Here is a 27,032-nt window from a genome sequence, read left to right as displayed (position 1 = left end):
GAGAGAGCGGTGTAATTGAAGAGCCAAAAAAGCTCAATAAGGAAAGATAGTGAATAACGTAGCAAACACAACACAATTATAACCCGATTGAAGCCGAGCTCAATTAACGGGCAAAGAAAGAGCAGCAACAAAAGGAGAGAAGAAAAAGGAGAGTCTGTAGTTGGGCGCTTATGTAACCAGAAGAATGAGGGAAGCCCTTCTACATGAGAGCCATTCATCCTGGGTGATGGAAGCCGTCGGAGCATGACGCCGCCTGCAGCGCTTCATCACGCTTAACACTAACAATGATTTATTTGAGTCAGGATGGATGGAGGTAGAGGGCAGGTGATCGCCATGTGAGGGGAGTTGGGACTCATAATTTCAGCCACATATATTCATTCTAAATGCCAACTTTCTTTTTCATATTTGCTGCTTCCCAGCCAACACAGTGGTCAGTCCCTCCAGAATCCCAAGCTTTTTATTGGCTGTTGCAGCCAAAAATGACTGATTTTGAGTATTTCAGGTGCAAAGAACACGCACACTAAATAAATAAATAAATAAATAAATGTACATGCTTAATAAAAAAAAATAAATGCTGAATGCTAAAATAACAATTTTAAGATGATGTTCCGTGAGTAGTTTCTGGGTTGGCGTTGTGTAGTGAGCGTGTTTTGTTCAGCAGCTCCTCACATGGGCGGAGACTGACGTTTGGAAGGGTTGGAGTCTGAGAGGTGAAGGTGGGGTATGTTTGTGTCTGTGTTCATTAATACAGCCAACTAAAACAGTAACTGCTGATATGTTCCACTGGGTCAGAAATAGCCTGGAGAGAGATGGAACTCGTGGTCAGCCATGTTTGTTTACGTCCACCCTCTATAGTGTTCGGGTGACGGCGCGCTGCGCTAGTGAGTTCCGCTGTTTAGTTCCGTCGATAATACATTTCAGCTGTTGTTGAGTCACTTTGCTGACATACAGATGATTTAACACCGGTGATCACATGACCCCCTTGGCGGAGGTTATTATCAGCCATTGCCATAGTGGCGCCACGTGTCTGCCGCCACCTTTCCCCGATTTGTAATTTCCTGTCGTAATGAATTGTATAAGACGATGGTAGCTGCACATGGCAGTGATGACCTCATGGACGTGGTTTATTTCTGTTGATTTCCTTCCAGGGACATGTGGCTTCATGCAGATGAGCAAACATGCAGGCCTGCCTGCGGAGGCATAACTAAAAGAATATGTTGATTTTTGTCGAGGATTTACTGAGACATCAAAGCCTTTCCCCAGTCTGGTTTCCAACCGTATAAACGGTTGAATTAAATTGGTAATTGTTTCCACTAATCTACATTTCCGGGCTCTTGGGGGACCACTATCACACACAGACACGACACGCAGCGATAATCTCCCCTGGATCATCCTCTGAGGTTCTCCATGGCCCTGGGTTTGGTTCACGCAGCCGGCTAATGGATCCTGACGTCTCCTTCAGATCAGGTCTTGTTCAGTGGGAGGGCTGTAGCTGGGGGGCAGCTGGGGTCGGAGAGGTGAAGATGCTGCAGACGGCCAGAGGAGGGGGCTGAACGGCTCTTCTCTCTCCTCGCCGATGTCAAGTTGACTTTGTTTGTGGCACCATCACGGGACACTTGTGGAAGTTTGTCATTTAAAACAGTGGTCCTCAACCTTTTTATCACCGCGGACCGGCCTACGCTTGACCATTTGAACGTGGCTCGGGGGGTATGAAGTTGCCACTTTGAACCGTCAGATAAGGCTTCTGCATGTTTGTGTGCTTGGCATGTGGGAATCACCAACCATGATAAATCCACATTTCAAGTACGACTCCAACTATTGTCTGTTAAAACATTCTTCTTCATGGAAGTCGTGGGCTCTTCTCCTGTCTCCTCACTGAGCCTTTTCCTCTTCGCAAAGAAACTTCCCAAAGACGGTTGTTTCTGAGTCATTTTGCAAGCTTGTAGGTTACATTTTGGCTCTCAAGTGACTGAGGCTTAACAAAGAGAATTTTTCAAAATAAAAGTTATTTCAAAATAAAAGATAATTAAAACTCAGATATTACATAAAACGAAAATAATTACTTATTTGTTGTGTGGCCCGTGTACACAGACAAGCTCACCCAAACACTTCACCCGCATACGTCATGTGTGGACCCGAGCCTCATATGGCGACGTGTTCTGTTTTACAAATAGGATCTTTTCCAGGCCTTTTGTTGGTGAACCGTGGACAGGATATTGACTGGGGCGCCTCCATGCGATCTGACCATAGTAATTTTGTCATAAAACTTAATTACAACACCATCTGCGCCGATAGGGTCCAGTTCCACCGAGTCAGCAGATTTGTTGGAGGTGGACAGCCTGAGCTGAGGTAACTGCTCTCTGTTAGTGGGTTATAAAGTGTCTGCGGGCTGAGCAGGAGGCCAGATAGCGGCTCCAAAAATGACTCCAGGGAGTCGTAGCGAGCGCTTGTATGCTTTCTGTTCTCAAATGAACAGAATTAATATGCTAATACACTGTCGACTCTCACGACAGGATGATAAAGTGACGGGGGTGCTACCCACTAGAATGCAGTCATCATCACAACCGCCATCTCAGAGCGCACGTGCGTCCGGTGGGTGATGTCTCCTTCCTCACCTGCGGGTCACCACAGGGTCACTCTGACTGATGCGCCACCGGCAAAGTCGTAAAAGCCGCCGCCCTTGTCAGGAACAAGTCTTCCGGCCGACAAGTGCTCTGCAGGCCGCTCTGTTATTGTGTCAGTGGTGATTCCTCTGCTGGGCTCCGTCCTCGCTCCTCGCCGCTTTCCAAATAAATTAACTCTAAAGCTCTCCCGCCGCCGTCTCACCGCTCCGCCGCCGCAGCACCATATATCTGTCACCCCGTCTCCGGGCAGACCTGCTTCCTCCTCCGCAGAATCATCCAATTTACATGGCGCAGTCACATCGGCGGCCCACTTCTGCGCGCCAACATTTGCATTTAAATTACTGCACGTTTCCAGTGATGTGAATAAACCGATAAATGACGCACCGGAACCAGAAACTGTAAATCATCTGCAACATGATGAGATTATTTTTCGGAAACTTTTGTTTTGAAGCACACAGCAGAGTGAAGTGCACAACCTGACTGAGAGTCTCAGTCTCCACTGAGAGGCCAATGTAAGCATGAAGCTTCGCTGTGCTATTGAAACACAGGTATTATAGTCTTTCACTTCTGCCTGAAGCACAAACTTTCTACCAATTCAATGCTTTCTAGTTTCATTGCAGACATTCAGAATCCGTCTATGCTCAAAATAGCTCGGTGAGCAGTTTTCACTGTCTGTTTACTCTAAACCTTCGAAAGAAAACCCCCCACAAATGTTGCTGAGATGGAGGTTAGCAACCCATCCTCTCTCCCATGGCGTCATATTTTGACTTTGGGAAAGTGGACTTATGCGTCCTATACTCACAAAAAAGGCAGCCTTCAGCATCGCGTTGTGTGAAAAAAAGATGGAGGTTAGGGTTAGCTACCTCTAATAAGGTGTTGCTATTTAAAGTGATGACAAATACAACCCAGTGAGATGAACATCCGGATTGTCCAGCTCCTCCCCAGAATGCTGACGTAAACAGACATGAATAGAGTTGTGTTGAGCTTTTCCAGCCCTCACGGTCCGCTGACTCCTGTGAGATGAGTTACCCTTCCGGAGCTGAGGGTCATCTCATGACGCTCTCCCAATGTACCGCTCGCTGTTGATAAAGGGCTATTGACGTGGAGAAGAAAAGGCTCCATCAACCTGTTAATAGAGGTCGCGACCTTCAGCTCAGGCCCATATATTCATGAAATTCCTTTAGCTCATGTTGCCGCTGCAGCATGCCACCACCTCAGCACTATGTTATCCAGTTAGAGGAGGATGTTATTTTGCATTACGATACTTTCGGCTGTTTATCTGCCGGATGTATCCCAAGGTGTAAATAATCTTGGGTTGACTTTTGGAGGAGAAAGTTCCCAAATTGATGTCACGCTTCACAATTCAGAACAGAACCTGACTTGTTCATGGAGCAATATCAAAGGTATGACGACTGTGGCAGCCAGAAGCTCCACAGGTTAGAGGTCTCTGTCACGATGTACGTTCAGAGACTGGGGAATCAGAGTCAGAAGAGTCAGAGATGAAGATACTGAGGTTGTCATTCAGAAATTAGTCCATCTGGAAGGCCAGATGGTTGGTGGAGCGGAGAGACAGAGTTGGACCAAGGATGTTGGAGATGAGGAAGACCACTGAGGGTCATGATGAACGTTGAAGATGCGGCGACGGGGTGATCACACTAGGTTACTGCGGAAACCCCTGATGGGAACTGAACAAAGACTCGGTATTAAAAATATTAAAATGCTTCTCCGTGGCTCATTTGAGGAGGGTTCAGGGACGACCAGGCCTTCGAGCAGTCTGGGTCTGAATCATGTCTTTCATAATCTTCAGCTGAGAACCACTTTTATAACACTAGTGAAATGAGTTCCATACATCTGCAGGATTAGAAAAAGTTGGTGGCGACAGACCAGAGGTTTTCTTTTGTTAATTATTGATGTTTGGGCTGGAGCAGAGAACATGGAGGATTCACTCTTATTGTCTGCAGAATGAAAATGAATCGGTGATGTTTCCACGCAGATCATCCTTCCTTGAACGTCCTTCCATCGTCTGTCATATTCCGTCGCTGTGTTTTGCTCCTGTCTGAGGCTTTATCTGGCTGCTCTGCTCTGCTGCCATCAGTCGTGATCTTCACCATTTGTTCTTCCACTGCCAGATTTGGTTTCCTGTGGGAGGCTTCACGGCGTGATGTTTCAGAGCCTATGTCTTGGATGGAAAAGGTTTATAAAACACGATCAGGAGTGAAAAGCTTCTTCTTTGTCTCCGCAGCCGGTCGATGACTCTATGAGGATCCAGCGCTGACGCACCTGAGACTAGTGGTGAGTTTCATCTCAAACTTCTTCTGACTCCAATATATAACAATATTTTCTCTACACATTTGTTCAGAAATGATTAGAATTACATTGAAGTGCACTGAATCTTAAAATGTGCCTGGACGTGGGGGCAGCAGCTGAAGTCAGGAGGCCCAGTCGCCCCTCTCTGCAGGAACCTCCTCCTGCTCTTCTGGGTTAACACCACAGTATTCTTAGCCCATCTGGGAGACGTCATCTCTCCAGTGTGTCTTAGGCCTGCCCCGGGGCCTCCCCCACCTCACGACTGAAGCCTTCGCTGCTCATCACCTGACCTGGATCAAGTCACTCTGGAGTTGAGGCTTCAGTAGCGCACAAGACGATCCCTCTAAAAGTCCTGACTCAGATGTCTGAGGAGATAAAAGTGACAAAGTGCTGGGGAAACTTAAGGCTCCAGCAGACACAGATCGCTGAATGGCTGCAAGTGCAGGAGCAAAGCATTGTGGGTAAAGAGGACGGGTCATTAATTCTTACTTGCAGCGAGATTGAACACACGGTGATGAATGGTCGTTGCTAACAGGTCATAATGTCACCTCATTGCAGGTGTGTGTGTGTGTGTTGGACAGATAATTTGTTTAACACACTTGTAATTCTTTTTTTTAAGTGTAGAGATGCAGTCTGTTTATAAGTGGCTGTCCTGCAGAGAAATTAGCGTCCTGTGTGAGTGTGTGTGTCTGTGTGTGTGCATGTTTTGCCACCCTTGTGAGTATCAAGTCTTGACAAGCCACCTTCTTGTGAGGACATTTGCATTGTGAGGACATTTCGGCCTGTCCTCGCAGTAAATGTAATGTCTTATATTTGGGTTTCAGTTTGGTTCAGATCCTGGTTCAGCTTAGCCATGTGTTTTGGATGGTTAGGTTGAAGGTGAGAGGCTGAGGAAAGCATTATAGCAATGAGAGGTCCTCACTAAGATAGTGATACAAGTATGCATGAGTGTGCGTGAGGATGTGCCTGCAGGTGTGTGTGTGTGTATTCATGGCCTTGTTTACACATTTTATCTTTCACTGGGTGATAAGCTCAGAGCTTGTACCCACACACATATTTATTCCTATTTTTGTGAGGACCTCACCTTAACCAGGACCTGAAGCAAACTGAAACCAATAATGAGCCGGTTATTTTGAAGTCTTCATCCTCAAAAAGGTGTGTTTCCAAGAACTGGTCCCCACAAGTGTGGCTATACAGGGAACACACGTGCACACTCACACCTCTGTTTGCCTGTATCGATGATTCCATCGATCAGCGTCACGGTTGTGCGGCAGCCGTGTCCATCACGCTCCACGCTGCAGCTCATTCCCTTCTGTGATCTTCTCTGCTGCTGGCTTCATCTACATCTTTAACTCTTCATTAACAACTCATTATTGTCTAATCGAATCAGTGTTCTCTGTGTATGAACATGAACTTCATGTCTCTGACTGGCCACGGTCAGCAAAACAAGCCTGTCTTCACTCCAACGCACATCAAGATTAAATAAGACCAAACGGTGGGATGTAAGATTTTAAATATGAACATGTCAAAGTCCTTCGATCGCAGTCTTCATCTTCTTTGTTCAGTTGCCACTGATGTCCCAGTTGTCGCCTGCACAGTCTTTCAACCAAATCTTCCTTCTTCCTCACACACGTGTTCCGTCGATCTTCCTCTGACTGTACCTCCTGACCCTGGTGTGAATGGGTGTGAACCGCAGGAGGAAATCAGAGTTCTTGACATCATAAAGAAATAGATCACTTAACCTCCATCTCACCATCATCTAAGACTTGGCTATAAATAGATTTTCTCGAGTTTTCACAGCGTGCCAGTTGCCCTCCGGGGCTTCCGTAGATCACCCCGCTGCTCCCCTGTTTTCTTCATAGAGTGAGAATGACAACATGGCTAGCGCTAACAACAAGACAGACTGAGCTCCCCCAGAAAAAAGGGGGGTGAAATGGTAGCACACAGCTCTGCATCTATCAGCGAGTTCACACAGTGTGGTGTAAACATGGTGTGGTTTTCAGCGTCAGAACCTCAGAGGAGCAGAAGCTCATGCAGCGTTCTGACTCACAACAGCCGTGACCGTTGCTTGTTGGAGATATTCCGAAACAAATGATTATTTGGATGTGGACCTGTGCATAACAACAGTCGCTCAAGCACACATTTAAATGTGGTGAGTAAACCAAACGCTCCTTGTGTCACTGAACGCTGGACTGCGGAAAGAGCACTGGACTAGAGAAGTTTTATCATCAAAGGAATGACTCATCCATAAATGATCAAAGGAAAATGATAAAAAAATAAAGATTAGAGAAATTAGAGAATAAAAAAAAGGATTTGTATAAAATTGTGAATCGGCCTACCATCATCTCTTTGCTCATCTTCTCTATAGAATCTGAAGACGGCTGTTAGCGCTGTGTGATATTTTAGGAATCACAATCCAACATGACGTCTTTGATGTGGAGAAACTCTGGCGGGTATTTTAGGAGAAGACTTTTAGAAGTTGACTACAACTGAAGTTTCTGTTTCCATTTGATGGAGAAACCATTAAACACAGAGATCAATCACATGTCTGCTGTGTCGCATCAGTCCAGCTCTGAGAGGTTTAGGTGCACATGGCCACTGAGAAGTTCATGCTTCCATGTTGACTTCAGACTGGAGAATCGCATCCAACACGTGGTCAGTGTAGATGCTGAATGAGAGGACAACAATGAGCAGACTGATTCAGTCTTAAAGATACATGTTTGTTTGATTAAATCCGCCATTACATTATGACCACAGGGTTCTCCCCAGTGGTTTAGCACTGCACACGGAAAGGTGTCCGCTGTTTTTGATGGTACAAGGGTGGCGATGACTCAGATCCTGTTATCTCCTTTAAATCCTATGACTGTACTGAGTTGATAGTGACAACCATCCGAGCCACCAGTAGATCTGTCCGAACGTTATGTAACAAAAGACAAGTCAGATTTTATATTGGACTGAGCACCTCAGCAGTGATCACCAGGATGCAGTCAGATCTCCTGCTTCTCTGCAACCTTGCACTGACGCACCAGCGGGAGGCGCTAGTGAAGACTGGGGTTTCAGATGTGACAAGTGCAGATTGATCTGTGGGCTGCTGAATCCACGAGGAGCTGAAAGGTCCTGCCACTCTCTTGTTCTCATTTGTCTTGTTGCTTCTGTCATGTAGCCTCCTCTGATAAGACCAAACTAATCAATCAGGGTTCAGAGACGCTGTCTGAAGATTGAGCTCAACGTCGTTGCTTGTACTCGCTGTGATCAAAAGTGCGAAGGCAGCAAACTCTCGTCCGGACGAGAGGCTCTGCTATCGCTTCACTCCCCGGCTTCACAGAAGTCTTTAAATAAGACACTGAACGTTGTTGAGGAGTTGGTATCTGTCCCAGATCAGATTTATCATTGTTTCTCACAGTTTTTTGACATCCACCATCCATCCAGCCAAGCATTTCCATGAGATATAAATGAACACTAATCTTCACGCAACAAGTCAGCTCTCGTCTTCACTGAAATGCTGTGTTTCGTGTCGAAATAGGGCAGAGGTCATCCCTCCTGAGGTACTAGTTTAAATGGAGCTCATCCTGTGTCGTGGTCTCTGAAGGAGAGCAACTGTACACGTGTGGAAGGTTCGTCTTTTGTGCAGAGAAAATGGTGGACCTCCTCCGTGGTCCTCGAGCTGCTGCTGCCACAGAGACCACATGAGGCTGTTTGGCAGATGTTTGGCTTCACAACACAGGTGTTTGTGTTTGTCAAACTTTGATCAAGCCTGGATTCTTTCTTCCTGGCCGCAGAGTTGTTTATCCAAAATCTTGTGGCAGAAATCTGGGACAACGCGACAGAATGAAGCCGCCGTACAGAGGGAGCCGTATCTCTTCTGACAATGAAACAGACTCTTTTGTTCGCCGGCTCTCTCAGAACACACACACCAGCCGCCGGGTTGGATTTTTCCAACAAAGCTGCGGCTCTTCAGCCGAAAGTGGTCTCGAGAGGTGAGAAGTGACGTGTGCTTCCACTTCTGATGAGTCTTTGCCACTTTTCTGAGAGGGGACTTTGTGTGAGATGAATGACTGTCAGTAGTGATGCGTTCATGGTCCGCCCATCTGTGGATGTAGCTGACGGAGGAAAGAACAACCGGGTGTGAAAAGAACACTGACACTCTTGAGCTGCTGCTCATGTTTAGAAAAGACTGAACTTTTCAAGAGAGTTTCATGACTCTCTTAAAACATGACATTACACACTCATCTTTGTTGCATGAATGTGGAAATACAGCTGGGAAAAGCCTCAGGCCTTTAAAGCTGTCACCATATCATTACCAGAATTACATTTTTGCATCAGCCAAGTGTGATTTCAGGACATCTGAGGTGAAACTTCACATCACGTCTCCTCGGTTTTAAAGCTGCAGACACACACAAATGAGGATGCTTTACATGACCACGTCGCTGACCAGCAGCGTTCATATTTATATTAAACTAAGTTTGTGTCTCCAAATTAAGTTGTTAGTGAGAAAGTCTAATTGTTTACACCGGGAAAAGTGAGTCGACAGTTTTGCTGGTCAGTTGAAAGAAACTCCATCAATCCACTCTCTGCTGCTGAGTTGCAGCACTGCAGCTGGAGCCAGTCCCAGCCAGATGGGGCCAGAGGCAATGACACACTGATGGTTCAGAAACACCGTGACTTTCAAAGCATCACCATCAACTCTGCTCTCGACTGGATCATTTCAAACCAGGTTTCAAACCGAGTGTCATTTACTAAATCTAAAGCATCACTGAGGACGGAGCCAACTCTCTTTCATATTCAAACTAGGAGGTTAGATGGGTGGCAAGGAACTATAGATGCCCTCAGGTTTCCATTAGCAGGGACCACAACAACACACACAACCTGTTAGCCCAGCGAGCCAAGCATCCCACACACTGAGTCTCAACTGAAGAGCTGTTAGTCAGCAGCCCGAGGACTTAAACTCTCTTTTCAGAAGGACACAATGCAACGGCGCGGGCCGGACTTCCTGTTTCCCCTCAGCACTTTTCTCTGCACGTGTGTTGGCCAACATTCATTCACTATTTATCCTCCTTCTCGACTTCCAGTCAGCCGCCTGCTGCTCTGGCAGTCACGCTAGCATCAGCGTCTCCCGCCTCAGCTCCATGTTAGGGAGTGTGAGTGGAAACAGATTCACGGGGTTGTGTGGCTGTGCGAGTGTTGCGACGGATGCTCAGGAATAACAGACAGTCTCACAGGGTCAGGAGAGCGGGGTTCAAACCCTCATCATGGTTCTACAGTCAGTCTTCACTTACTAACTTCAGACCTATGGCCGTCTCCATCGTGAACCCAGCGGTGCTGATGCTGACTTCTTCATGTTCTTCTGTCTCCATGGTGACAGGAGAACTGGAGTCAGCGACACTAGTGTTCTACTGAGGTGCCAACCCGTACCAAAGCTCCGCCCAGGATCGTGCAAACGTGACTCTACTGTTTATGTACAGGTGTCCACTCAGTTGTAGTGTGATGTCATCAAGAAGGGACAGTCTGGCTGAATATTTTTTTAAACATTCATTTGATTCAGGAAAAAAGGTAATACACAGATAAATAAATGCATTAATACCATTCACAATTTCAAACAAACAAGTATTTAAAGTACTGAAACAAAATGGCACAGATGACTCAGACTAGCCAGGGTCAAAGGTCAACCCAACTTCTTTCATCTTACTAGACTGAAAATGAAACACGTGTCAATGGTTGTGGATGGGGGTTGAGGTTACAGTGTTGTGAAGGGTTTGTCAGGTGCTCTCTGTGCTCTCTTGTTTGTGATGTTTGTGTCTGCCCTATTTCATTCTTTATCCTCTTTTGTGGCCGTCAAAAGTTGCGAAGGATTTGAATTCAAGTTCAACTTCTGAGAACAGTCCTCCCTTTATGCTCCAGTCACGTCCTCCCTCTGAGTCCTGTTCCTGTCATGCGAGCAGTTTGGGGACCACAGAGAGGTTCCGTGTTGTCGGGTCACTGATCTCTAATACGCCTTCATCCTCTCGCTGCGTCTGCGCTCTGTTGACTGACACTGATTGTCTCTGTGCCCAGAGAAGACAATTGCTCTGAGACCAATATGCTCCCTGATTTTTGGCTCATTTCTTCTTAATGAGAGTGGGGACGTGTTAGTGTGTGAGCACGGCGAGGTGTGTAAGAGGAGCCTCAGGTTTGGTCTGATGATGACAGGAGGAGGCTCGGTGTGTTGCAGAGTCCACAAGAGTGGCATCCAGAAGACCAACGGCACTGAGCACATTAAGGTTTACGGTCTGCTCTGTGGACGGCGGAGCATGTTTAATAAGGAGGACAGACGAGGAGGGATGTCATGCCGCGTTGGGTGAGAGGCAAGGGACACCCTGGACAGGTCACCTGTCCATCACAGACCTGGATGTTTTTTCAGTTGGAGGAAACCAGATGCCGTGGAGCAAATCCATGCAGAAAGGACGAGGTTCACTCAAGCTGCTGTTTTTGCAGGTCCCCACTAGGGAGTTTTTGTTTTCTGCTGTCTCACTCTGCAACTTTGCTTGTTTGTCCCAGACCTTGACACAACCCTGAAACGCTGTGTGTTTGTGTGCGAGTCTCTTGGGACGACCCTTAGAGCATCACTTTGGCAACGACCTGCTGCCGAGCAGCAACCAATCGACTCATGCCCTGTCTATCAGATGCTCTCTGTCTCGCTCTCTCACACACACACACACCTTTGTTTCGCTATTTTTGTGAGGACCCCTCCGTGCTATAACCCTCTCCCCAGCCTCTCCCCCTTAACAACTTAACCATCCAAAAGCTATGGCTAAACTTAACCAGGGCTCTGAGCCAAACTGAAACCCAGTTATAATAAACTACCTTTACTGCCATTTTAACCCTCGAAACCTTGTGAGGACAGGCCAAAAGGTCCTCACAAATCAAAATGTCCTTACATGAAGGTGACTTATTGGTTCTTACAAGTATGGCAAAACATGCCCACACAAACATACACACACACTTGTTCGTATTTCTATCCTTGTGGACCCATTGTGTCTCATTGCCTTTCCCTAGCTTCCAAAACACATGGCCAACTTTAACCAGGACTTCGAACCAACTGAAACCCAGTGATAATGACTCAGTTATTTTGAAGTCTTGATCTTCAGACCTCGTGAGGTCCAGCCAAATATCTCCACAGTTATATGGCCCTCACAAGAATAGTGTTTTGTCAAGAATTGGTCCCCACAAAGTGAGATAAACAAGCCCCCACACGTGCTAACATAGCGCACAGTTGAGAGTGTGTCTGCATCACTGCTGGACTGTCTCTTTGCACCTGAGATAACCCTGACAATCCTACCTTTAAATCGACTCCACCTCGTGGGTCCTGGGGTTTGGAGCTTGTTTACGACCCACTTAGCTCCAAACAGCTGTTTGGCATTTCCAGCTGACGCCCCTCCACTTTCAGAGTTCAAACCCGGCTGACATCATCGCAGCTCGAAGACACGCTAAAGCTCAGCTGACCTCCGTCGCCCGGTGGTGATGCATGATGATTAAAGCCTCTGGGGAAAGTTAGCGGTGACGCAGTGCTCTGAAACTTCGTACATTACCTGAGCTGACTTTTCCAAAACAACCCGTGCAGCAGTGGATTCTGTGTGGACATGCTGGCCAAGTGGTGCGGAAGGAGCTGCACGCACGGCTCTCGCTCTTCATGAGTTGCTGAGTCAGAGTCGTGTTTTCTGTCAAATGATGATTTCAATATATTTTACTATAGAGTTTTGTGTGTGTAATATATGGACAAATCATCTTTCTTCCCACGGTGTGATATTATTATGCATTTGTAATTCACTTTTGAGCTTATTTTTATTCAATTTTAAATACAGTGGTAAAGAATTACTCCACTTTGACAATGGCGATTCTGAGATATCGGGTTCATAGTCAGGTGTATCAGCATCTCCATGAGGAGTGTGCAGGTCTCACTCCGAGAGGAGCAGTTCCTGTATCCAGGGTCTTATTCTGGAAGGTGGGGTGGCTAGAGATTGGCCTGTTGTGGTAAGTAAGCCAAAAGACCGGGTTAAAGAGTGACTGTATAGGGAAGAATCTGTGTCTGGCCTGTGCCCCACCCCTGGGTCAGTGGGAGAAAATTGATGGAAGAATTTTTCTAGTGGAGCTGAGGTCATGACCTCTGCGAAAACAAATGGGATCAGTATCCATCGAGGGCAGGGTTCTCAAGTCTCTGCATTGACCGTGTGTCACACACGATTTCACACACATAACAATAAGGGCCACCATATTAAACTGCTTTATATCGCCGGATTTCAACACGTTGTCCCCCATGATGTGTTGTGCTACGCTCCCTTCATCACCATCAAGGATGTCAGAGGGCATGAAGACCCATGCATGTCTACTGTCATTACCTGAGAACCATGATCCAGGGAAAGTTTTCTGTGACCCCACACTGCCCCTCTGTACTGTGGGTGTACAGCTTGTGCTTAAATGAGAACCAGAAACCACAAACATGTGAGTGAAGAATTGAACCATCACTATGAACTCAACAAGAAAAGGTTCTGGAACAAAGGTAGTCTGGTATTTCCAGACAAAGGCACATGAGGTAAATGCTGGACCATGGATGGACCCTGAGCCAGTGTCACATCATACAATCCTATAAGGCTTAACCGAACTGTCGGCACGGTCCCGAGCTACTCCTTGCCTGAAGAGTTCCTTGGTGTGAAGAAGAGTTGACCCTGTAAGGGAGGCTAGTCTCATGCAGGGGGTAACCCTCAGCGAGAACCGAAAAGATCTGTAGCTCAAAGAGCTGGGCTTTTAGATAACCCCAGTTAATGCTGCTATTTAGACGATCAAGACTTGTGTTCACCTGCTGCATGTGTTAATGTTGTAACTCACTCACATAATCCCCCAGATTAAAAGTAATTTCATGTTAATCTCCTGAATATTAAAGAAAGCCTCACGGTGGATTTTAGGTTCTGAGCTCTTCACCCTCGTCCTGAATGCTGCACTTTTGTCTCAGCTCGGTGGTCAGGTTCATCCGGGCCTCCAGCTGGAGACCAAACCAGCCAGCATATCTCGGGTCGCGACACGTCGGACGTTAATCACACGATAGTGGGACTAAACTCTCCACTTAGCAGGATTTAATATTTATCGCGGTATCATCTGAAGCTGGAGGGTTTAATGCTCCGAAATGGTGGTTTGATCGCGGAAGATTAGCGGCAGCAGATTATGAGAGACAGCACTTACTGCAACACGCCTGGCTGGGCAGCAGAGTGCCGCTGCAGAGCCGGATGGCTGTGGATATCTGCCCTCTATTCCATGATCAGAGTCTGTTTCGCCTGCTGATATTACAGAGCCGAACACCGTGGTCGGTGGACGGAAAGTACGCACGAAAACCGTCCCATCTTCAGTCGAGCTGGTTTGATTTTGTTTTGTTTTGGGGGACGTCTTCCTGCTTCTGGGAAGAGGGGTGGAGAAAAGATCATTACTGGATTAGGGACTGGAAAAACTGCAGCGAATCAGTATCTACTAGCCACTGCTTTCTTAGACAGCTGCATACAATAATGTCTTCTATCGCAGTTGCAGGAGTTGCAGAGGTTTTGTGACATGTTTCTTCTGTCCATCCATCCAGACTTGCCTCCTGCCTCCTGTGGGTGTGCCCCTTTGAGCTACTGCCCCGTGAGCTCTTTATTAATGATGTCAATCCAATACATGTAGGGCGATAATATTGGGGGGTTATTCATAATAATGGGGGGAAATAAAGAACACAGTGGACTTTAGTGACCTCGACCCAGTGTGAATCAAGTGCCCAGCAGTATTTTATCACCTGTTGTCATCCTGCAGCTGCTGTGCACAATAGGACTGAATCAGAATTAAAGATGCCTGTAGTGTTTTTCACTCAATTATTCAATCCCTTTGGACATGGTGCAGAGCTTTGTGTGAACTGGTACAGTTTCTTACCTGGATTTGCTTTCAGAACTGGCTGAAGATGTTCTTCTTCTGCCCCGTCTGATGACTCACGGCCCTCTCTATTGCCCTTCTGTCGATCGATCGCCCCGAAGAGTCTCTCATCTGGTCACCATGGCAACAGAATATCTGATTGTATCTTCGATGCTTCTCAGAGTTCGTACCCTGTTACCTGACTTCTGCCTTCGCGCCCCTGAAACACACAAAACTCAGCGATCAATATCAAATAATAAAAGCTCAGCGATCAATTCCAGCAAATAACCACTGCTGCCTTGCTCCTCTGAGCAGGGGATCAATGAAATGGAAAACCACGAGGAAACTGCTTTCTGAGTCATTCTATTGACGCTGGAGGACCATTGTCCCACGGTGCACCTGACCCAGGTTGACAGTCTCATTAGTAAGCTGATCATTTCCTCTTTTGGAGGCAGAACTACCTCAGCATCAGCCCTCGCTGTGAGCTTATCAGAGGAAGTGAAGGTCATGTAATCATGCCGGTGAATGTCAGAGCCACGGTGGAGTCCATTAGTCCCACTCAGCTGATGCACCGCATGGTTGGTTTCCCTCCGCCATCTGCTGATCGTTCTCACTATCATTTGGAAAATGAGCAATCTGTCAGATCTCAGAGATGATCCTCTGAAGAGGATGGATTTTGTGTTGGTGCCACGATGTGAGGAAACAAGTATCACTTACATCTAAAGGTGTTCCTCTTTCTGTTGGTCTGGCAGGTGAACTAGTCGCTGCCAGAGCCCCCTGCTGAAGCTTCCTCCACGCACCGCCGTCATGCCTCTCTCTGCGTCCCTCACTCCCTTCCTGCTCCTTGCCTTCGTCTTCCTCCTCCCACTGCCACTGTGTCGGTCGGAGTCCCAGCGCAGTGACCCCAGCAGTATCCCAGGACTTCGGGGGGTCTCGCCCTCCATGTTCCCCTCCTCCTTCCAGCCCTCTTTGGCCTACAACAACAACAGTTCCACGGTGGGGACGAAGGACAAGTGCTTGGATGACACTAAGTGCATGCCTGGGATCTTGCTGCGCGTCTGGGAGCCCCTGAATCCGGGACTGGGAGAGAAGGTGGCCCGGGCTGTGGTCTACTTCTTGTCTCTTATGTACATGTTCCTGGGAGTGTCCATCATCGCTGACCGCTTCATGGCTTCAATCGAGGTCATCACGTCGCAGGTGAGAGACAACACTAATGGCTGCATTCCGGAGGTTTATTATTTATATCTGCCTGCTCATGTTTCAGTAAAACACAGGATGTCAGAGAACTATTGTGTGTACATGGGCCACATCCGTTGCAGTCAAGTGGCCATGTTTGGCCGCTGGGCCGCACCTTGTCCTCAGAGTTAGAAGATGTGTTCCAGCAATGAACTGATGACGACACGGCTCCGCTCATAACATGTGTTCTTCTGGTTCCAGGAGAAGGAGGTGACGATCACGATGCCAAACGGAGAAACATCAGTGGCGACGGTTCGAATCTGGAATGAAACTGTTTCAAATCTCACTCTCATGGCTTTGGGCTCCAGCGCTCCTGAGATCCTGCTGTCCGTCATTGAGGTACACACTCACGCACATGCACACACGCAGCTAGAAGTACTCCAGCATCTCTGATGTCCCTGCAGATCTGCGGTCATGGCTTCGAGGCTGGCGAGCTGGGACCTGGCACCATCGTGGGCAGCGCCGCCTTCAACATGTTTGTGATCATCGGCATCTGCGTGTGGACCATCCCCAACGGTCAGAGTCGCAAGATCAAACACCTGCGAGTCTTCTTCATCACCGCCTTCTGGAGCATCTTCGCCTACATCTGGCTCTACCTCATCCTGTCCGTCATGTCTCCAGGAGTCGTGGAGGTAAAGTTTAGAGCAGGGGAGTCAAACTGATCCACAGAAGGGCCGCGGCGAGTGCGGGTTTTCGTTCCAACCCAGCCATCACACACAAAAATGGAGTAGAAGAAGGAAACATTATATGTACGGCACTCTGCCACACTCACTAAGTTCAGTGTTTAATCTGGAGTGTCAAAGGTTCACTGGGGCGGTGAGATGTTTGTGTCGTGAGCAGATGAAAAGGTGATTTTCAGCAGCTGAACCGTGTAAATTGGATCGGCACAGCAACGCGTTCACACGTGCTGCTGCTTATCATCCCAAACAAGCTCCGCTCTTCATCTCGCAGACTAATCAGCCTCTGCGCTGCAGAACATTGACACAGTCGTGAAGTGTCGCTTGGGATACATTTGGCTGTTGTGTGTTTAACTAACTAGTTGGCAGAGAAAAGAAGGAAACTGGAAAATCAGGAGGAAACACATTGCTGCAGAGGTTCACCAGGTCTTCTCAGATGGTCTGACCTCCGCACGCTGAATATTCTTCAGCCGTGTCTAACACAGTGACTCCCTTCTCTCCCTCAGCTGTGGGAAGCTCTGGTCACTCTGCTCTACTTCCCTGTATGCGTCATCCTCGCCTGGATCGCTGACCGCCGTCTGCTCTTCTACAAGTACATGGGCAAGCGGTACCGCGCGGACAAACGCCATGGCATCGTAGTGGAGACAGAAGGAGACCTGACCCCCAACAAGGGGGGCATGGAGATGATCATGGATGGAAAGTTCCCGCCCAGAAGTGGCGCCGTGGTGCCCGCAGAGAACTGCGGAGCTGCCGCTCAGGACGGGGCCACCGGTGCTGCAACCAATAACGTTGGTGCTGCAGCTGGAGGTGGGGGGGTCGGCGGGAATCTGCCCAACTCCAACAGCACGATGGTCAACGTGGAGAGCAGCAAGGAACTGGACGAGAGCCGCAAGGAGGTGAGAGAGAGTCAGACGATCCCCTGTTTAGTGAGTTGTCTTCAACATCTCAGGCTCTCAGTGAAATCTAAAGTAGACCACCGTGTCAATAAGCGGATCTATTCGTCCCCTCTGCCACATCAGAGTTCACATTTTCAGACTCATTTCCAGTGAGTTTTCTGATGTCTTTTCTCATCCTGAAGGTGATCCGTATCCTCAAAGAGCTGAAGCAGAAATACCCCGACAAAGAGCTGGACCAGCTCGTGGAGCTGGCAAACTACTACGCACTGCTGCACCAGCAGAAGAGCCGGGCCTTCTACCGCATCCAGGTCAGACCCTGCCAACTTTACAGAGCAAACGGCAGGGATGCTGCATGGATACTGATACTTTGTCTTCACATTGAGTCCATCCTGAGAGCTCTCTTCTCTCTCCAGGCGACTCGGATGATGATCGGAGCAGGAAACGTCCTGAAGAAACACGCTGCTGACCACGCTCGCCGCACAGCCGTGACCGACGAGGAAGCACCTGAAGACGATGACCTGGAGCTGTGCAGCCGCATCTCCTTCGAGAGCGCTCACAGTCAGTGCATGGAAAACTGCGGTGTCCTGACGCTGGCCGTTGTCTGCCAAGGTAGGTGACCGGTATCGCAGTAGTCCCACCCGACAAGAGGAGAAGGGACCCACTTCCTGTGATCCAGACTCGATGAGGCTTGAAATGATGGGTGCCTTTGTGTCCAGGTGGTTTGGGAGAAAACACCTTCTATGTGGACTACAGGACGGAAGATGGCTCTGCCAATGCAGGGTCCGACTACGACTACAGCGAGGGAACGCTGGTGTTCAAACCCGGGGACACTCGGAAAGAGATCAAGGTCAGTAGGTCTGGCACGTGGTCGCCAAATAGGTCATTGGTGTCTAAATTACCAAATGTTGACCTTTCACACATGACCTTTATGATGACATTTGTAATGACCTCAAAGTGACCTTCATACTGACTGTCACAGTAACCTTCATAGCGAACTTTGTTGTGACCTTCATGGTGACCCCTATAATGATCGTCGTAATGTGCGGGTCATTTTCATCAGAGCTTGGATGCGGCGAAAGAGTTGTTCGCTCTCAATGCAGATGAAGGGTCAGAGGACTTGTTGGCCTGCGATAACAGTGAAGCACAGACGCCTGAAGTTAAGCACAATAACACAACAAAGAGATGGTGAACAGTACAAAGCTCTCTGTCATCTATTTTTAAAAGCGTCTCCAGGACTTCATCGATCACGGCCACTGACATGAGCGGCAGAGAAACCAATTACACTCGAACGCCTCGCTCGTCTGCCCAGGCGCAGCTTTGACTGCAGAATGAGCTCTGGAGATTTAAAAGCAATCTGAGCTCCCGTCAGCGTCCGAGGCGCCTCTGTGATGTTCCAAGTTGAGACTCAAAACCGTGTTCTTACTCCTGACTTCAAACAGGGCTGAAGTGAGCAACCTGGAATGGTGAGCAGTTCCACCTCCTGATCAGTAGGTGGCCCCCTGATGGGGTTGTTATGGGTGAACTGACAAGTAACATGACTCGCATTGGTCACAGGTTTCTGAACCAGTGTGGATGCGAGAGGTCTCGTCGACCTTCTTGTAACCTTGTGAAGCCCCGCCCCTTCCTCCGGCCTGTCTGTCCTCTCAGTTTCAAGCCTCGACTGGCGTCAAACGTCACCCAGAGATTATCATCCGCTCCTCTGCTGCTGCGGAAGGTCAACTGGCCCGAATCAAATTTGGCTGAAATCGAGTCAGGAGACGATGAGGGAGTCCAGATGCTTGCATCTAGTACTGATGGCTTTTCTGTGTCCAGGAGGAGTTTAACAATCCAAAGTACCATTCATCTGAATCAAAGGAAAATATGATCAGGACTGTAAAAAATGTTTTACGGTGGTTGACCTCCAGCTCTGAGTCTGGGAAATACAAACTCTTGGTCTTCTCCTCTGCAGGTCGGCATCATAGACGACGACATCTTCGAGGAGGACGAGCACTTCTTCGTGCGTCTGCTCAACCTGCGTGTTGGCGACGCGGAGGGAATGTTCGAAAGCGACGAGGTGGGCGCCGCCCCTAAAGCTCGGCTGGTGGAGCCCCTGGTGGCCACAGTGACCATCCTGGACGACGATCACGCCGGCATCTTCACCTTCAGCGAGCGCATGGTTCGTGTGAGCGAGAGCGTCGGCACCATGGAGGTGACGGTGGTGCGTAACTCCGGAGCCCGCGGCACCGTCATCCTGCCGTACCACACCGAGTCAGGAACCGCTAAGGCTGGGGAGGATTACGAGGACGCCAGAGGAGAGCTGGAGTTCACCAACGATCAGACCACGTGAGTCGCAGAGAGTCAAGTGACCCGCTGATGGAATGCTTGCCTTGGTATGTGAGGATCTCATCTTCTCGCATGCAGTCAGACTCTGCAGATAAGGATCATCGACGATGAGGAGTACGAGAAGCATGAAAACTTCTTCATCGTGCTGGAGGAGCCTCGCTGGCTGAAGAGAGGAATCTCAGGCAAGTCCCTGGCCTCTGCCCCAGGCGTGTGAGGAACCGACCTTCTCACCACCTGAAATATCATCTCAAGTGAAAATCTGTTTTACTAATATTCTGCTCTTTCTTTTCTCTGCTGTAGCTCTGCTGCTCAACCAAGGTAAGAATCTGTCTCTGAGTTTTATGTCATGTCCAAGACATAACTAGACAAGTGTCTTCAGTCATGAGGAAGCTCTGGTGCAGAAAGAGCTGAGCCAAGAGAGCTTTGAAGTGACCTACAGAACAAGGGTTTCTCTGTCTGCACTCTCTGAGAGGGAGAGGAGTTTAGTCTTTAGGCGAGAACCTCTGATCCTCCAGGTGAGGACAGTTGAGGTGGCTCTCTTCTGGATGGACTAGTGAGGTGGTTAACTGGGAGGAGCCCCTGGGGCAGGACTAACACAGCACAGTACATTCCAATAAGGAATTAAAGAACCATTGTGTCATGTTCATCAGTTAAGTGGTGAACTTCTGTTGATGTTTTTCTACTCTTTAACGTGTTGCTCTACTCTCAGAGGGGACCGAAGGTCAGATGAGTGCTGAGGAGGAGGAAGCACGGCGGATAGCGGAGATGGGGAAGCCCATTCTGGGGGAGCACAGCCGGCTGGAGGTCGTCATTGAGGAGTCGTACGAGTTCAAGGTGCCGCATTCGCTCATCTTCTCGACAGCTGTGTTTTAGATACACTGGTGATTGTTTTGAGCTCACCTGAGTGTGAGTCAGTTTGGACTTTGTCTGTGTGTGTCCTTGTACTTCTGTCTTTGTGAGAACCTGCATGCGTTTTTAATCGACAGAGTGAGAGACGTTTAGGCTGGTCCTCACTTTGTCAAGTCTCATTCTAAGGGTTAAAGCTACAAAATAGCTAGGTTATTATAATTGGGTTTTAGTTGGTTAAGAGTAAAGGTTAAGTTTAGCCATTTGTTTTAGATGGTTAGGGACCCCCCTTGAGGGGCCATTTGGCTGAACCCCACAAATCCAATCCTCAGTTTGAGCATTCAAAATAACTGGGTCATTATAATTGAATTTCAGTTGGGTTCAGGGTCCTGGTCAAGGTTAGCCATGTGTTTTGGATGGTTAAGTTAAGGGGGAGAGGCTGGGGAAAGGGTTATGGCAATGATATAGACTGTGGGGGGGGTGTTTGAGGGTCCTGAGGGAGAGCCAGTTATGAGTCATGGTGGAGGATCCTCCTGCCGACCTCCTCTCCTGCTCTAGTGTGATGAGAGTGTTTTGTCGGGCAGAGCACCGTGGACAAGCTGATCAAGAAGACCAACCTGGCCCTGGTTATCGGCACGCACTCGTGGAGGGAGCAGTTTGTGGAGGCGGTGACCGTCAGTGCAGGTGAGGCATGTCTCCTTCACTTACACGGTGAACTTCAGTGACATTTAAAACGTGGGCAGAACTTGGACGGACTGAATACCCACTAGATTGTGTCGCGTTGGTGCCCACAGCACTGAAATACTGACACACCCAGTCAGTGAGGCGCAGCGCATTGACTCTGCTGTTGCATCTGCTGATGGCGCGACGTCAGACTCCAGTGCAGGCAGTGAGATGGAGACTTCAGAGAGGCACAGAGCTGATATTGATGCAGATCGCCGATGGGTCTTGAACCCGTCACTCGCAGTGTCCAAACATCCTTAATGAAACAGCTTTCACTGTCACCACTTTCACTTAAGGCCCTCTTGAGGGAGACGCTGAGAGATCCTCTGCACCATAACAATCACCGACTTGTCTGTTGATTTAGGGCCGCAAAGGTTTTGAAATGTTTCACTATCAACGCTACATTTACCATGGCTCTTATAGTTTTTGTTGTAGCTATTTGGCCTCATCTTTCTTCACATCACTTTGAACCTCATGAAATGGAGATCAGGATTGGATCCTGGACGATTGCTCAGCTGCATGAAACCTAAATACAGCTCTTTAAAATTGAGTTAAAGTAAAGTTAGTGTCAGTTTGTGACGTCAAACTTTATGAGTTTTAATTTTTACCAGCGGATCTATTAAACTGTAGGCACTATGGCGGTGTATAGGTGTTTCCTCTGTTGTTGTAGTGCCATCTAGTGGACGCCAAAAATGTGTTAATCTCAGTCGGCATCGACTGAAACGTGAAAAATATATAGTACAATTTTATACCGATCTAAACAAATATGATGTTTATAATGTTGCTCTACTGTTTAGAAGCCCTGGCGATGGCTCAAATTTTGGCGTGAACTTTAAGCAAGTCAGCTTTGAACTTCCATGCCAACATCACATATCACTCACGTTTCAACAGTTTGGGGCTAAATCCAACCTGCCAAGTCTTGTACTGTGGGCCAAAGATCTTTAATGACAGTCTAATTCAAAGTGCTCCCAAAAATAGATCACCTTCGATGCATTCCAGCGTTGCATCTCACCAGCAACCGACCACAAGCTGTGCGTGCGGTGAAGCAGAGCTTGGATCAAGAGCGAGTGAAACGCACTTAATGACCTTCTCCCCCTCCTCTCAGGTGACGGCGACGATGACGAGGAGGGGCGTGAAGAGCACCTTCCGTCCTGTTACGACTACTTCATGCACTTCCTCACCGTCTTCTGGAAGGTCCTGTTCGCCTGCGTGCCGCCCACAGAGATCTGGAACGGCTGGGCCTGTTTCTGTGTCTCCATCAGCGTCATCGGCCTCCTCACCACCATCATCGGAGACTTGGCGTCGCACTTCGGATGCACCGTGGGCCTCCGGGACACCGTGACTGCCGTGGTGTTCGTGGCTCTGGGGACTTCCATCCCAGGTGAGGAAACACAGATTTTGACATTTTCAACTTTCACCTTTCGCCTCCTTCCCTGTCTTCAACCGCTCGACGACTTGTCAATATGCCTGGACGAATAAAGTTGCGTGAAATTAGAAAGTCAGTCAAAGCTTGTGCTAAAAACCTATCACTCTATGACCATGAAAGTGGGTCTTGGTGCCCCACAAAAGACCACAGAGCGCGTCCAAGCAGCGTCAGAAGTGGAATGTGGGGAAATGATCGAGTGATTCTCCTGCTCCTCCTCATGGGTCCTTGTTCAAGTTTTCCTCTCCCACTTCTCTCCTCCTCAGACACGTTCGCCAGCAAAGTGGCAGCCATCCAGGACCAGCACGCCGACGCCTCAGTGGGGAACGTCACCGGGAGCAACGCCGTCAACGTCTTCCTGGGCATTGGCGTGGCGTGGTCAGTGGCGGCCGTCTACTGGAAGATCGAGGGGAGGGAATTCCATGTGAACCCAGGGTCGCTGGCCTTCTCCGTGACGCTCTTCACCATCTTTGCTTTCATCTGCATGGCCGTGCTGTTGTTCCGGCGCCGGCCGTCTATCGGCGGCGAGCTGGGCGGCCCACGGGGAGCCCGCATCCTCACCACCCTGTTGTTCCTGGGTCTGTGGTTCCTCTACATCCTGTTCTCCAGCCTGGAGGCCTACTGCCATATCACCGGCTTCTAAAGCAGAGAGCAGCAGTTTACATCTGTTCGGAGGGCTTCCTGCTGCCTGGAGGGTCCGGGCTTCTGACACCGGGACCCAGCACAAACACACACTCACACTCACACACACACACACACACTACATGCATGTTTCTGCCATCCCAAACACACACAAGTTGCAGGTCTGGCAGAAGGCGAGAGGAAGTGTTGAGATCGAGGAGAGTGTGAAGTTTACTGTCTCCAGACATCAGGACGTGGACACACCAGCTGTACCATGTGACCCGAACTGTGGCGTCCTGCAGCTGACTGTGTGTGGTTTCGTCCACCGCTTCTGCGGGTGCATCTTCGTGACAAAAAAGGAGTGGAATGTTTACAACAACATGATGTGTGTTTACGACTTCAACGTGGCGAAGCTCCTCAGCCGAGGGCCAATCTCCACACGCGCTGTACATACCAGATATATCCTGTACATAGAGAGTGCTGTTGGCCGGAGACCTCAGATCCAGAAGGAACCTCGAGGTGGTGGTCGTCTTCCCTCCGACTCAACTGCTGACCGGCGCCACCTCCGTCAGCTACACTGTAAATATACGGATGACATGAGAGCGGACTGTCATTCACGGGTTAAAAAAAAAGTCGACAAGATTCAGGATTTACTTTAAATTGTTCACTTGACATCAAAGGACTGAGGGTATTCATCAGCCTCAAACGTGACGACTCATCATCGTGTGTGTTCTGTGATCCAATCAAACCACTCACCTTGAGTTTATTCAAGTGTCTTTGTCTACATTGTCCTACATTGTCTCATGAAATTCATCGTTTTTTCTCTTAATTTCCACATTGCGACTCCTTTGATTCGTCTCCCTTCAGTTCTGAGTTTCTCAACATCCTACTGAGCAACTCACCCTGACTCTTATTTCACTCTCCATCACATTTGACTTAGTACCTGATAGGTGGACTTACTGTCTTACTGATATTTTATGGTTTTGACTGTGTAGTGGATCGTTTTGACTCTTCTGTTGATGATGTAACCTTGACAAAACGTTTCTGTTTTACTGAGCATCTCTTGGTTGATAGAGAATACCATTCTTTTTTGAACATTTATAAGTAACTCAGTTTTGAATTATACTATTTTACTCATAGTTTAATTATTGTTATGATTATTTTTGTTTTGACTTGTAATGCCAGAGTCTCATGATGTCACTGAACACCTGATAGTATTGACTGATATTGACTGATCACCTCATTTTGACCTCAGTTTTTATGCACTTCATTGTTTTGTTGTATTTTATTGCAGTACTTTTGAGTTCATGTTGATGTCAGAGTCGCAGGAGGAGATGAATGTGGCCATACTTGTTTAATGTGGATGTGGATGGAACAGACTCCTCCATGACTGAAGAAGACACATGCATGGTCAGAACAAGAACCTGTTGTGACTGAAATATTGTGACACCCCAAGACTTTTTCACTAAAGATTCTTCCTGCATTATTACCTTTATTTTGGACGTTCTGTCATCCAAGCTTCAGACGACGGCAGAAGGTTCTCCACTCTAGTTACCAGAGTGATCAATCAGATCAAAAGATTGGAGCTGAGTGTGCAAGTATATATTTAGATCAGGTCAAATCCAGATCGGAGTATAACTTCTGTGACATCCTCGCTTCTCTTCCTCGACACCAGAGCCAGTCCAATAGTTTACCCTTTCTAACCTTTCTAAAAACTGATTTTGTATCTTTTTCTGGTAGCTGACGTAGATTCTTTTGTACTCCTCAACAATGTCTTGCATCTTCTGGAAGCGGTTTAGTGGATTTTTATATATTTCCTACGGCAAGGAAGTTTCTGTTTTTTTGACCTGTTGCCACTGTATCTTCATCTCATCTGCTGTGCTCCAGTTGCTCCCACAGTTTTATTTCATGTCTGGTATTCAGTTTGCACTCAATTTGTCTTATTCCAGTTTTTGTTGATCTCTGGCTGCTCCATCCCCTCTGAGATCAAATGACAGGAGTCACCTGCACTTGAGAAAAATGATATGAACCCCAACCTTCATAAGGAATACCCTGTTAGCCACCAGTAGGACAGGCATCTCTCTTTCGCTCTCATCTCGAGTCAGAAGATCCTGACTTAGATTCCCTTTGTTCGACTTGCAAACTCATGACTTCACTCCTTGCCTCAGAATATTCCGCTGCTGCTCAAACTTTGGAGGTAGCAGCTCAATGTAATGGGCATCTGGGTGACCTCCTCGTATCAGATCTCTGTAACCGCAGTAGTTGTGTGCACCGCCACGTTTGAGTTGAAATGTTGAGAAACGAAGTTTAAAAAAAGTTGATATATTGAAGTATAAAGTCGCTAGAACACCTTGAGTGGTGGACAGAGGCTTTGTTACGTGGTGATGTTATTCATGTATATTTACAGATTAATTTATTTAGATATTTATTCATTTATGTAGAAGATTATGTAGCTATAATGAAGCTGCGCCGCCGCAGTTTCTAAGTGCAATACACTTTAATCACTTTAGTTGTCGCCAGGTCCAGTTTCTGCTCAGTGTTTGTCGAAAAGCCTCCCATGTTCGTCATCATCTGTTTCTGTTAGCGGAGCAGCTTCCCAGTGTAAAGTAGCATGTTTACATGAAGGGTCACCTGCTGAATGGAGGTCAGAGCTGTCCACGATGTCCCAGTGATGCTCCTGCTTCCATGAACTTCTCTACTGACTGTCTTTGCTGTTCTCTATCTAGATGTGCCCCCGCCACCTCCTCCCCTTGTGTTTGTCCGTGTTTCTGTGCAGATGCATGAAGACTCGTGTGAATGTGTGTTAGCAGCATGGTCTACTGTGGTGGACGCCCATAGACACCTTTTTTTTACCCTGTGGTCCAGAGCAAACACCACCTGAAGCTCTGGTTCAGAAACAGAAAGTGTAAGTCGGTGAAAACAAGGTCCCCTGCTTGTTGAGGTCATTGATGTCAAGATAAAAGCCTGTATGGAGGCGTCAACGGTCCCAGGTCATCTTCTGTTGTTGTACTGTTGTGTCTGTGTTCGTGCTTCCCCCCGATTTCTTCTGGCATCTGCCTCCTCTTCAAAAGTCTGTGAACTTGTGATGATGAACTGCCTGACCCTTTGTAGGGAGATACTGACTGCGTTGATACAATAACCTGTGATAGACATATATACATTTATTCAGTGATGTTACAAATGATTAGCTGAAGATAAGCTTTCATTCTTTTTCTAAAGAAATGCTGAGGATAAAAAAAATCTTTGGGAGGGAAGAGCTTATTTCTGAGAACATGGCATGAAGTGTAATAATGTGTTAATGGAACAACATGACGGTGATCTGATTTAAATATAGTTTATTTTCAATGCTGATCGTGTCAGAGTCGTTCTTGCACATGTCCTGGTGGTGGGTTTGAATCCCGCCACCTCATCTATGAATAGAGTTTAACCTCCAATGAGTTTCAGTTTACAGTCA

The 27,032-nt window shown here is 47.8% G+C and overlaps 1 protein-coding gene across 2 annotated transcripts in view; it reads left to right on the top strand.

Annotated features, from left to right (window-relative positions):
- LOC128763398 (sodium/calcium exchanger 2-like) overlaps nt 1-26,923 on the top strand; it is a 72,398-nt gene extending 45,475 nt beyond the window's left edge. The window contains exons 3-17 of one of the 2 annotated variants that reach the window (XM_053872162.1): nt 4,754-4,916; nt 15,587-16,031; nt 16,272-16,409; nt 16,475-16,702; nt 17,254-17,643; nt 17,826-17,951; nt 18,057-18,252; nt 18,360-18,490; nt 19,592-19,965; nt 20,044-20,147; nt 20,266-20,283; nt 20,675-20,799; nt 21,396-21,495; nt 22,640-22,915; nt 23,224-26,923. In XM_053872162.1, the coding sequence (XP_053728137.1) occupies nt 15,642-16,031; nt 16,272-16,409; nt 16,475-16,702; nt 17,254-17,643; nt 17,826-17,951; nt 18,057-18,252; nt 18,360-18,490; nt 19,592-19,965; nt 20,044-20,147; nt 20,266-20,283; nt 20,675-20,799; nt 21,396-21,495; nt 22,640-22,915; nt 23,224-23,600 (2,973 nt within the window). In that variant the 5' untranslated portion in view covers nt 4,754-4,916; nt 15,587-15,641 and the 3' untranslated portion in view covers nt 23,601-26,923. The remainder of the gene's footprint in view (nt 1-4,753; nt 4,917-15,586; nt 16,032-16,271; nt 16,410-16,474; nt 16,703-17,253; nt 17,644-17,825; nt 17,952-18,056; nt 18,253-18,359; nt 18,491-19,591; nt 19,966-20,043; nt 20,148-20,265; nt 20,284-20,674; nt 20,800-21,395; nt 21,496-22,639; nt 22,916-23,223) is intronic. The other variant, XM_053872161.1, reaches the window with a different exon arrangement.
- Nucleotides 26,924-27,032: the final 109 nt, after the last annotated feature.

Source organism: Synchiropus splendidus, chromosome 8 (genome assembly GCF_027744825.2).
Source record: "Synchiropus splendidus isolate RoL2022-P1 chromosome 8, RoL_Sspl_1.0, whole genome shotgun sequence".
NCBI classification, from domain to species: domain Eukaryota; kingdom Metazoa; phylum Chordata; class Actinopteri; order Syngnathiformes; family Callionymidae; genus Synchiropus; species Synchiropus splendidus.
The sequence above is the reverse complement of the archived record's forward strand: the minus strand, read 5'-3'. Positions and strand labels throughout refer to the sequence as shown.